At 41.5% G+C, this 12,090-nt stretch overlaps 1 protein-coding gene across 1 annotated transcript in view; it reads left to right on the top strand.

Moving 5' to 3' along the window:
- Nucleotides 1–312: 312 nt before the first annotated feature.
- Nucleotides 313–12,090, top strand: part of DHTKD1 (dehydrogenase E1 and transketolase domain containing 1) — a gene marked incomplete at its 5' end in the record, with an annotated part of 15,028 nt that continues 3,250 nt past the window's right edge. Inside the window, 11 exons of the mRNA XM_009075134.1 lie at nt 313–468; nt 948–1,159; nt 2,948–3,142; nt 3,454–3,723; nt 5,234–5,405; nt 6,936–7,134; nt 8,005–8,317; nt 9,347–9,431; nt 10,107–10,246; nt 10,628–10,778; nt 11,726–11,832. Coding sequence (XP_009073382.1) covers nt 313–468; nt 948–1,159; nt 2,948–3,142; nt 3,454–3,723; nt 5,234–5,405; nt 6,936–7,134; nt 8,005–8,317; nt 9,347–9,431; nt 10,107–10,246; nt 10,628–10,778; nt 11,726–11,832 — 2,000 coding nt within the window. The remainder of the gene's footprint in view (nt 469–947; nt 1,160–2,947; nt 3,143–3,453; nt 3,724–5,233; nt 5,406–6,935; nt 7,135–8,004; nt 8,318–9,346; nt 9,432–10,106; nt 10,247–10,627; nt 10,779–11,725; nt 11,833–12,090) is intronic.

Here is a 12,090-nt window from a genome sequence, read left to right as displayed (position 1 = left end):
TGATGTGCTGTTGTCCAGTTGGATGTACCTCTTGTCAGGAGATTCAAAGTGAAGTGAAGTAACTTTGCATATGTTTACATTGGAGCCTAACTTATGAGGGGAGCTGTGGGGAAAATCCAGAGTGTACTTGCTTGAAAATTGCATGGGTGAGCAGATTGAGCAGTTTTCTGATGGAACTGTTGTGGGGTGATAAGGTGAAAACAACTGCTTAGAAAAACTCTTTCCAGCCAGTGGATAAAACATTCCTGTGTTGGTGCTGTAAGTGGCTTAAAGGTTAGCACATGTGATACTGTTCTTTCTTTTTGTTTTCAGTGGACCATGCTCTTGCTCGTTTAATCACTGCATATGCTGAACATGGCCACAAAGCAGCCAAAATAAACCCACTGTTTGCTGGCCAAGCTGTTATGAAGATGGTACCTGAAATCCAACAGTTGGCTGAAGTTCTTCAAGGGCCTCTCATTACTACAGGTAAGTCCACGGCCTTGTCACAGTGAATTCTGTTTATGGGTGATTTACTGAGAACCTGTGGCCTCTGTGGAAGAGCCAAATGTTGAGTGGTGGTTAAATCAGTAATGAACTCTTGGACAGGAAATTGTTAACTTCAGCCTACTTAGTGTTTGTTGCGGAAACCACGGTGCAGCGAGTAGCTGCCTTTTGGCATCTTTGGAAGGCATGAAATTTGTACTTGTTCTTACAGCTACTGGGGTTATACATTAATTTCATGTGTTACTGTAACATCCTATGATTTACCAGAATACTGAGCAGTGGAGTGAATCTGTCAAAGTACCAGGGCAGAAGTCAAGACTTGTCTTCTCTTGGCTCTCTTAGACTTGCTGAGGCCTTGAACAAAGGAGGTTCTCTCTCTATGATTTATTTTCTCTAAAACAGGCCTCACTGCTTCCCCCTCCCCACACACACTGTGACTAATAACATTTATTTCCCACCAGGACTCCTAAATATGGGAAAAGAGGAGTCTTCCCTAGAGGATGTGTTGGCTTACCTTGACCATATATACTGCGGGCATATTTCCATAGAAACAAGCCAGCTTCCAACTTTGGAGGAGAGACAGTGGTTTGCTAAAAGATTTGAAGAGCTAAAGCAAGAAGCATTTACACCTGAAGAGAAAAAGCACTTGTGCAAACTGATGCTAGAGTCCCAGGTACCTTGTTCCCCAGTATTGGATGGTAGTAGAGTTGTGGAGTCTGTTGTGGATGTTTTGCTGCTCCAGACATGATTCCTGCAGAAAAAGAAAAATCACTGTCCTGAAAGGTTTTGGCAGTGTGCAAGGGGAGGAAGCACAAGATTTTGCCTGAAACAGTGCAATATACAAATGCAGGAATCTCACTGGGGTGTGTTGCTGAATTTACTTAGCAGCCACTATTGAAACGAAGAGCAGCACCTTTTGGTTTGTGTTGATTACTTTGGAAATCATTTCTAGGATAATCTTTCCAGCCAGTTCCAAACTTGAAAGGCTTTTAGAACTGATTAGGACATACATTGTGTGTAATATATATGTATATTTTTTCTATCAGCTGGAGACACAAATAATGACCCTATAAACCTATGAGTAATCAGTCTTCAAAAGTGAGATTGTTTCAGGCTAATGGTCTGACAGCTCATATTAAACGTTACTGATGAGAACATGAAGTTCTGCAGAGCTCTGTGAAATCTTGTGCTCTGGCTTAGCTGCTCTGTGTATTCCTCTCATTCTCATGCTGATCTGTTTTACTGTCTTAAAAGTATGGTGTCTCTCAAGGTTTTGGGAGAACTACTCAGAGCTGAACTGAGGTGCTATGATCTAGTAAATTTGCTGCTTTTCAGCAAGAAACCTTTGTTCAGTGCATTCTGTAAGGAAGTGAAATATTTATGTATTTGCAAAATGTATAGAGAAAAGTTATTCCAATATTTCTGTACTGTAAAAAAAATTAATTTTTTGCTCTTTTTTCCCCATGTTATCCAGAAGGATGGAAAGGTAGAAGAGCAGGATCTGTGAAGGCTGGAAAGGTAGAAGAGTAGGATCTGTGAAAGTGTCTGTTTCCAGTTTTCCAAGTGGAAGGATTGTTAAATGTAATATTTACCAATGGCTTAACAGAAGTATATGCCCCATTTTGTATTTTTGTTGCCTCTTTGGCAGTTAGAGGAATTTGACAGTGACAGAAGAGGTTGAAGTCATGACCCTGATGTACCCTATTTTGACTTCAGTGTGACCACAACTATACTTGGAGTATAGATTTAAACCCTGACAGAAAAAAACCCCAACTGCTTCTATGTGTGAATACTTTTGTATACATTGTTCCTCAGAACTGAACATTGCTTAACTAGAAGGTGTTCAGCAGTTGGCTCAGATCTTTGGCTGTGGCTCAGCCTTCTCACTTACAGACTTCATGTATTTTCAGTCTTCAGTTGCAAAACACTGCAGACACTTCCAGTGCTTCCAAAACTTGGTCACTGATGAGAGCTGTCTAGGAATAGATGAGTGAAGTGAATGGAAAATGAAGTAAATACACATTTATTTATTTTCCTTCCCTCAAGCATTCTTCTACCTATGTACTAAGGACTGTGTCTAGTAGTAGTTAAAATGAGACACTGTGCTTCTCCAGCATTTTGCAGGATAGTTATGCTTTATACTGTAAAAACACTGCTGCTTAATTTCCACCTAAAATAGGTAAACTCTGAATTTGTAAATTGCTTTGGTGTTGCAGTTCTTCATTAATCATGTTAGAGATTTGCTCCTCAATCCAATATTTTTCTGCTTAATAGGTGATTTCTTGTAGTCATCATAGCTTCTGCTCTCAGACTGTGTGGGTAGAGAGCGAGCTGAGATTTTAAGGGGTAATGCTCAGATTTGTATGCCTTAAGGGTACAACGATAAGTTCTGTTTCCATGTTATAAACAGAAAACTGCTGCTCAAAATAGCCTGATACTGAAGCTCTCCTGTTTTGAGTAGGAGTTTGATCACTTCTTGGCCACAAAGTTCGCCACAGTGAAGCGGTACGGTGGTGAGGGAGCAGAGAGCATGATGGGTTTCTTCCATGAGCTGTTCAAGCTGTGTGCATACAGCGGCGTGACGGACATCGTCATCGGAATGCCTCACCGTGGAAGGCTCAATCTGCTCGCAGGTTTACTTCAACTTCCACCCGAGGTAAGAGATCTAGGATCACTTTGGAAGTTGCTTGATGCCTGTTTTTATATGCAGTAGAATAAAACCCCAAAAGTTTGTTGTGTGGTGGAGCAATAAAAGTTACCTGTGTGAGTGTTGTCCCTTCCTGTCAGCACTTCAGCCAGTTGTCCACAGGAGACTGTTAAAAGAACTCTAATGAAGGGTTTTATGTGCTGTTAGCAGAACCATCCTTGGAATTTCAGGACCAGGAGAGCATAGGGTTCTGTCAGTGTTTTTCTTTCAGTGTGTCAATGAATCAGCCAAATGTTTTAACCCAACCTGTCTCCATGCAGCTCATGTTCCGCAAGATGCGTGGCTTGAGTGAGTTTCCAGAGACTTCAGCAGCCATTGGGGATGTTCTCTCCCACCTGACATCCTCTGTAGACCTGGACTTCGGTTCCCACAGGCCTGTGCATGTCACCTTGCTGCCCAACCCCTCACACCTGGAAGCAATCAATCCAGTGGCTGTGGGCAAGACAAGAGCAAGGCAACAGACTCTGCACGATGGAGATTACTCCCCAGAGAGCTCCTCACAGCCTGGGGACAAAGTTATTTGCCTGCAGGTATTTTGCTCACCATTTGTAAATGATCTTTGTCAGACTTGCTGGACTAGTGAGAAGTATACATAGAAACATCAAACAAAACTGAATTCATGTACAATGTCAAGAACTGGGATCCTCTTCATAGCGAAAGAGGAGGACAAGGAAGATTTGCAGGTGGCATATGTGATGACACCAGCATTTAAATAATTGCACTTCTAAGATTTCTGAGAAGCTGATTCTGATAACTTCCTTTATTTAATAATACTATGCAATGAGAGCCACATGTGCCTTTCCTCACACAACTTCTGCATTTAAACCATCACCAGAAGACTTTTAAATTAATGGGCTCGGAGAAGAGCTGTGAATAACATTGCAAAATATCCAGGAGGACTTAGAAGTTTGTCATTTTATCATGATTCTTTTGAAGACTCTGCTGGAATTAGTTTTTACTCTTTGAACTTACTTTTGTAGCCATAGAGACAATCCTAAATAGTTCCTTGATAAATTATTTTTCCTTGCATCGTATTCAACTTGGGAGTACAAGTGAGTCAGACTCTTAACATTTTAAAGCCGGGGTAAAAATGAGTTGGGCAGAACTGTTCTCCTGTGAAGTATAATAAACATGGAGGAAGTTACAGGCGGAAGTGAAAATGCATTTCAGTTAAATAAACGTTTTGCTTCTGGAAGGAGAAATATGAAATATTAAGAAAACTGGAGGAAAATTTGGGCTCTTATTTTTTATTTAAAAAAAAAAAAAGACTTCAGGGCATGCAGGTGCAGGAAGAAGTTTGTTGCCCAATGTGTTTCCTACTCATCTTTCAGTGCAGTTATGTCAGTTAGTTTGAGAGGATATTATTGCTTCTTAGATTCTATCCCTTTAGAAACCTAGGTTGGATATCACAGCAGTCTCCCTTCTTCTTCCAAACTATTTTTAATTTGCAACATTTATTTGCTATTTTGCTATTGCTCTTTTGAAATATAACTAAGAACTTAGACTTTATTTCCTTTTGAAAGCTTTTATTTGCTTGTGAACACTTCCACCCAATTAATTTCCTGCTTGTTTTTTTTCTGTTGTGTCTGTTCTGTCCCTTTGGTAAGGTGGGAATAGGCAGAAGTCCCAGTTCACCAGCATTTAACTTCAGCAAAGAGTGTAGTGAGTGCTGTGGTGGCTGACTCCCTTTGTTCAGGGGTCAGGGACTTGCTGCTGACTGCTGCAGCTTTGCCATAGCCACCTGCAGTCACCTAGACACTGGTGGGTCCATTTTCAGAGAGTATAGGTCCATTCCAGGTACAGATTACATCAGACAGTCACGTACACATGTTGGCTGCTCTGGCCTTTTGTTAGTGATAAAGCTATATAAACTCTCCAATCATGAAAACAGTAGTCTGAAAGGGATTAAGAAGTAGGTCCAGGTGGAACTGTATCTGTTGCACATACTCAGTTTAGAAGGTCTTGCTTAATGAGTTATGGTTTTGATTTTGCTGTTCCTCCAGTGTTTCCTGAGACTCTTCCATCTTCTTCCCCATGTAGGTTCATGGCGATGCTGCTTTTTCTGGGCAAGGGATTGTTCCTGAAACACTGACCCTGTCTAATCTACCACACTTCAGAGTTGGTGGGAGCATCCATTTGATTGTTAATAACCAGCTGGGCTATACCACCCCTCCGGAGCGAGGAAGGTCATCTCTCTACTGCAGTGACATTGGTGTGTAGAGCTGAATCAGAAGGAAGATTGCCTGTTGTGTCAGAAAGGGTTTTTAACCCCAGTGTGGATCTGTGCTGTGCTGTGTGCTTTTTATAGCGAGTGCCTATCAACACCAGGGAGTTAGATTAATGTAGTTCCAGTTTCATGACAGAGTAGAAATTAAAATTATTATCGATTATTCCCTCCTACTAGCAACAACTCAGATACTAAAAATATGCCCTCCCCCATCTGATTTAGGGCAGAAACTAAGTATCAAGGGAAAATCTGGTTACATTTTTATGGGATGTTATAAAATAAGTGCAAGATTACCGTGAAGTCTTTGTCACTCATTTAATTTCTGTCATGTTGCTGACAGCTTTTAAAAAGGTACTGACATGGAGTGTGTAACAGATGTACTTTAAATGTATCTTGTTAAATTTCAAGAAAAACATCATCCCAGTGTGTTTTCTGAGCAAGATTTATATGTCAGATACTCCTCCATTCTTCTGTTCTGTTTGTTGTCAGGTGAGCTTGTTGAGCTTTCAATTGATAGATCAAGGCACTTGTTAGCTTAAACTAGAAGTCTTTACTCTTAGACTGATCTTTCTTAGTGATAAACAGATATATGATCCATAAGATCAGAGACATAGTAGTTAGTTCCCTTGTGTGTGTCTCCTATAACTAAAAATATACTTTTGTATGTTTTTAAATCTTAACATCAAGTGTTTGTCTTATGGTTTCATCAAACTGAACAGGTAGGTCAATTAAATCTGGGAAGGTGAATAGCATATATTGTTACTTTTCCCTGGTCTGGCTTTGTGTTATGGGTTGTTTTTATTTGGGGTTTGTTTTCCTTTCTTCTTTCCTGGTCAGTGAGGAGGGAAGGTGTTGCCCATTTGAGCTTTAGGATTTTGCTAGGGAGGGAAACTCAACACAGGTCAGTAATGGCTGAAGTATCTTAATTTCCCAGAATTTGGGCAGATAAAGCAAAACAGGAACACTCTTGCTGGAAGAGTTCGCACCCAAGTTGTCGTGCAGGAGAGGGTATTGAGACATCTGAATTTTGCAGTGTTTTCTTTAATGAAAAGACCTTTCTGCTTGGAGGAGCAGGGGACACAATGACTACTAACAAGGCACAAGGTTATTTCTGGCCTGTATGAATTCATAGGAGTGATAGCTTAGAATAAGAAGGAAATAAAACTCAATTGTGGTTTGAAAGAGGAGCGATAAAATAGTTCTGTCCAATTCCCTGCAGACTTCCAGATTAGTAAGAGGCAGAACTGTGTATAGAAAGTCCTCTGGGAATTTAATGCTGGTAAAGAAGTTGTGCTCAAACTGTCACAAATACAACAGGTTGGGCAAATTGCAATTTCTCTCTGGAAAGATTCCTCTCCTTACTTCAACTCTCATCACAAAGAGCATCTTTTGTAGATTCGGTTTTGTTGTGTACACTTCACACGAGTTGTCTGTAGTTTCAGCAGAGTAGGTGTCTGTTTTCTTTGGAAAGCATTGGATGTGATTACTGTTGTTATGTTTTGAATCCCTGGGCAGGTAAAATCGTTGGCTGTGCAGTTATCCATGTGAATGGGGATGACCCTGAAGAAGTTGTCCGTGCCACACGACTGGCTGTCGAGTACCAGCGCCAGTTCCGCAGGGATGTGATAGTGGACTTGCTGTGCTACAGGCAGTGGGGCCACAATGAACTTGATGAGCCATTCTTCACCAACCCCAGCATGTACAAAATCATCAGGTAAGGGAGGGTAACACCACATGACGGGGAACCCAAAATGTGTTTGGGTCTGCACCAACTCAGTATTGCTGCTGCAACAAGAGCCTCTGAGTAATGAAGATCCTTTGCCATATTGACAAGCCTTGAATGTAAGTGCAGCTACACTGTCAGCCTTTGACTGAGGTGTGAGTCTGATGAGATGTTAGTGGGGGTAATCACTAGTGTTGGCTCTTGAATATTCAGGTTGATGTTTCTTGGAGAATGATATTGCACACAGCCCTTGGATTTCAAATCCATGATGGCTCGTAATCGGAAGGCAAAGTTGTCTCCTGTGTGCCAGGAGGAAGTGTAGGTGATGTGGGAGAATGGGCAGGGAGCCAGCATGGTGTTTGTCTTGTCTCTGCCTGGTCCTGGTGGTTTCAGTGGAGACTCATCTTTATGAGCATTTTAATGTATTCAGATTCTATCCTTATCCCCAAAGAACAATACACAAAAATGTACTGGCCAGTGAATTCTGGTGTTTTAGGTAAACCTTTTATAGAATGGATGGCTTCATTCTCAGCTAATGCTGAAATCCCAGTGTGAATTTCTCTGAAAAAAATAGGCACAGTAGCACAGAGAGCTTTTTGACTTGTTTTTCCCTGTAACTGCCACTGATAGACACTTCTAAATTTTTTTAATAAAGGGCTGTAAAACACATATCCAAGACAACTGTTGTTCTTCTGAAAATGCCAGGAAGGCAAACTTGATGCAAATAAATGTAATGCACCAGGACAGTCACTGATGTTAGCTTCCCAGGGTACCTGACTGCAGTAAGATGGTACTTCCTTGTTCTGCTGTGACCCTGTTTTCAGGCTTAGTATCTCTGAGGTTTGACTCCCTCCCTGACAGATCCCGTAAGAGTATCCCGGACACCTACGCAGAACACCTGATAGCTGCTGGGCTCATGACTGAGGCTGAAGTATCTGAGATAAAGACAACATACTATTCTAAACTGAACGATCATCTTGCCAACATGAGTTCGTACAGCCCACCTCCCACCAACCTGCAGGCTCACTGGAAAGGCTTCATCGAGCCTTCTGCTAAAATCACCACCTGGGACACAGGGATGCCTGTGCCACTCTTGCAGTTCATTGGGGTCAAGTCTGTAGAGGTGCCTGAAGAGCTCCAGATGCACAGCCACCTCCTGAAGACCTATGCACAGGTCAGTAGAGCACAGTGATATTTCTGATCCCTTGCTCGAAGGTATGACCTGTTACAGGAAAAGCTCTGAACACAGCCAGGTTGGCAGTTAGAGACTAGCATGGCATTCTCTAGGATAAACTCTCTGTTTCAAAGCTGAGATTATGCCATTTTCCCTCCGGTTTTGTAGAGAGACATGTCCCCTCCCTCAAATTTGACCATAAATTTTGTTCTTTCAGCATTTTGTTTCAATGAAGAGCTTATAGAAAATACAGTTTATTACTCTTACAAATAACATAAGCTATTATGATAAATTACTAACATACCTTGTGATTAGAATCAGTACTTTGAAAGAGAATGAGTCAGGAACCTGGTAATGGTGTCCACAGTTTCTAAAGGCAGCAGTGAGTGATGTGTTATATATATAAAACCATACATGTGGCCAAGTTTGACATGTTTTGATAGCTCGTAAGTTTGTGTTTGGTTTGGATTGGTTTGGGGTTGTGGATGTTTCTCTTTGATGAATGATGAGCTTGCACAGGTGTCTGGTTGGCAGCCACAGAGAGGCTGTGAGCTGAGTATTTCAGAAGGCTGATGTTCTTGTCTTCCCAGCCCAAGGCAAGAACAGCACAGCTGGGTGTGGTCATTTGTCTGCAGTTCTGCAGGTCACAACAGGGGAGAATTCTGGAGAGTGAAATGCTTACACCTAGTATCTTTCATCGCTGCTAACCAGACAGACCAAAAGTCTGTCAAGACTACACTCTCAAGATTTTTAATATGTTCAGACTAGGATTAATTTGTCAGTGTGTTGACTGGTAGGGGAACGTGTGGGTCATCCACAGTTCCATGGTCCTCAGGCAACCTTCTGCAGGATGTGCTGAAGTAAGACTGTGCATTCCACTCCAGCCTAAGCTGGGTGCAGGAATACAGCATTTCTCTCCATAATGTTTCATTTTTTCTCTAGCTTCTAATATTGGTCTGTGCCACCAAAAGAGCTACAGATGAAAAAAAAGGAAAAATAGTAACTTTTCCTTATTCTTTACTTGTTTAGTCAAGAGTTCAAAAAATGGAGGAAGGAAAAAAGCTGGACTGGGCAACAGCTGAAACTTTAGCATTTGGTTCTCTGCTGAGCCAAGGTAAGAAGCAACAGCAGACAATAAAATACTTTTGCTTTAATGTCAATAAAGGATAACATTAGATTCTTAGGTGTCACTAAGTAAAAAGATTGATAAGGTATTTCTAAGTAAAAAGATCAATACAATGTATAAATTTTACAATCTGCATGGTCTAAAAGAAGGTAAATATGAATTCTGTATGTCCCTAATATTTGCAGATTGAGTCCTAAATGTCTACACAGAAATTGTTGCACCCTCCCACTCCGCAAAGACATTTGTGCCTAGAGCTAAGCACGTGCGCAGTGCAGCTGACATCAGCAGGGCTCCCAAATACTTCTGGTGTGTTTCATGCTACTATTTCTTTTCCCTCTTGTCTAGCCTGAATTCATATCTCCATTTACATATGATACAGCATGCACATATTTTACAGTTTGCTTCAGTAAATGGCACCATTTACCTTAAAATAATTCTTGAATGCAGAGAGGAGAAAAGAGAAATATCAGAGCACCTCTGTGCTTGTGAGCTGGAGCTGCTGCTGGTTAAGAATTTCGTCTCAGATTTGATGTTGCTGATGAGGGGAAACCCAAGAAAAGACATAACAACAGATGTAATATTTTAGAATTGAGGAGATGTTGTCTTGCATGTTTTCTTTCCACATGACTTGCTAATTCAGTGTTTTGTTTATTGCCTGGCAAGGGTTTAATATCAGACTAAGTGGACAAGATGTTGGCAGAGGAACCTTTAGCCAACGACACGCGATGTTGGTTTGCCAAGAGACAGATGATACCTACATTCCTCTGAATCACATGTCCCCAGACCAGAAAGGTTTCCTAGAGGTAGGTTCTGTAATCCACAAGACAAACTTCTTCAGGCTGTGCTGAAACAATGCATTTTTCAGAGATGCTGAGACATATGTAGGTAGCCTGTGTGTTCTGGCAAAGCCCAGATACAGAGACATCAAAATTGTCAGAGCACCCCAGTTTTTTGTAGTTATAAATTATAACTTCAACAAGGGGTTTTGCTTTTCCTTGAGAGATCAGGTATTAGTCTTTCCCCCTCAATGTCTTCATTCAAAACCAAAGAAAAGGTGAATACCAGTTGCCTTTAGGAGTGTGTGTCTGCAGTGTGCCCAGGACTGATGTGCCTCATTACAAGGATTCTTGACCCTAGGCTGTCTTCTTCCTCACCCACCCCTCCCAACAATTTCCTTTTGTTAGGTGAGTAACAGTCCCTTGTCCGAAGAAGCTGTGCTTGGTTTTGAATATGGAATGAGCATTGAGAGCCCTAAGTTACTGCCAATTTGGGAAGCTCAATTTGGAGACTTCTTTAATGGAGCCCAGATAATATTTGACACGTTCATCTCTGGAGGTGAGTGTACAAGGAGCTAATATATTTAAAAATTAATCATTTGTACTATGCACATTTCTAGAATATCCTTAATTTTTAAAGTAAAAGGGCAATGTGTTGTGAAAAGAATTCTGTTTTCCCAAGAACTCCTGTGGGTTCTGTGTGGTCCTGACTTCTGTGCAGCTTTCCTCTGAAGACAGTACATCTAAAATGAAAGTCACTCTGCCCTTGGCAGAACACAGTCATTCCAAAAGGACAGTTAATCATATTAATGGCCTTTCTTCCCCCACATTTATTTTACTGTGTGTATATATGGTTGATAGCTTTATGGGTTGTACCTTTCCTTCATGAAGCATCTGAAAAATTCCCAAAGCATTATAGAAGGAAAATAATGGTTATTTAAAACAAAACACCCCACAACACCACCTTGCAACTAAGTTTGATTCTAGCATGTTTTCTGAGTGCTCAGATAAAAAACTTCTATACTCATAGATGGAAATTCAGAGGCTATTTTACCCACCCATGCTCCACGTGTATTTGAGGGTGTGATGAGTTACCTTGTGGATTTGATTGTAATGGCTTAAATAGCTCAGGAGGTTGGGCAGAGCTCAGGGGAACTAGCCTGTGGCTAGCACTGCTGTGTGAGCCAGGACTGGCTCACAGGATGCTGCCTGGGTCACACCTGCAGAGATTTGGGAGTTAAATTTTCACTGAGTCATGTGCTCCACACAGAGACTTCTGGGAGCCCAGAGTTAATAATTCCAGAAACTTCAGCTCACCTTATGTGTGCTGTTCCACTGTAGTGAACCGTGCGGCAAAATGCCAGCAGCATGTTTCAGGCTTGTATATATTGAGGCAAAAATTAGTTATTCTTTTTTCCTGAGTAGTTTGTCAAAGTATATGTGTCCTGTGGATTTATGTTCTGTGGAAATAATTCTTTTCTTCCTCTTCATTCTCTGTGTTTTTAGGCGAGGCCAAATGGCTTCTGCAGAGTGGGATAGTAATTCTTCTTCCCCATGGCTATGATGGTGCAGGCCCTGAGCACTCGTCCTGCAGGATGGAGAGGTTCTTACAGGTACCCACCACACCTCTCAGGGTCACACGTCCCACAGCTCAGTGCTCTGAGAGCTGAAATAATGCAAAATGGGGACTCCTGGTGTACCTGCTAGTGACATCAGAAGCAGGAGATATGCCAGGATCATAACATCATAATGAAATACGAAGGGGCTTAGCTGAGAACAGAGGAAGAATGGGTACTGTGATGAGAAACCAGAGGTCTAGAAGTGGTGAGGAAGCAGTTTTGGTTTAAATGCTGCCACAACAGCTCTCTTGA

The sequence above is a fragment of the Acanthisitta chloris genome, unplaced genomic scaffold (genome assembly GCF_000695815.1).
Source record: "Acanthisitta chloris isolate BGI_N310 unplaced genomic scaffold, ASM69581v1 scaffold44775, whole genome shotgun sequence".
Lineage (NCBI taxonomy): Eukaryota > Metazoa > Chordata > Aves > Passeriformes > Acanthisittidae > Acanthisitta > Acanthisitta chloris.
This window is presented reverse-complemented; position numbering and strand designations above follow the sequence as displayed.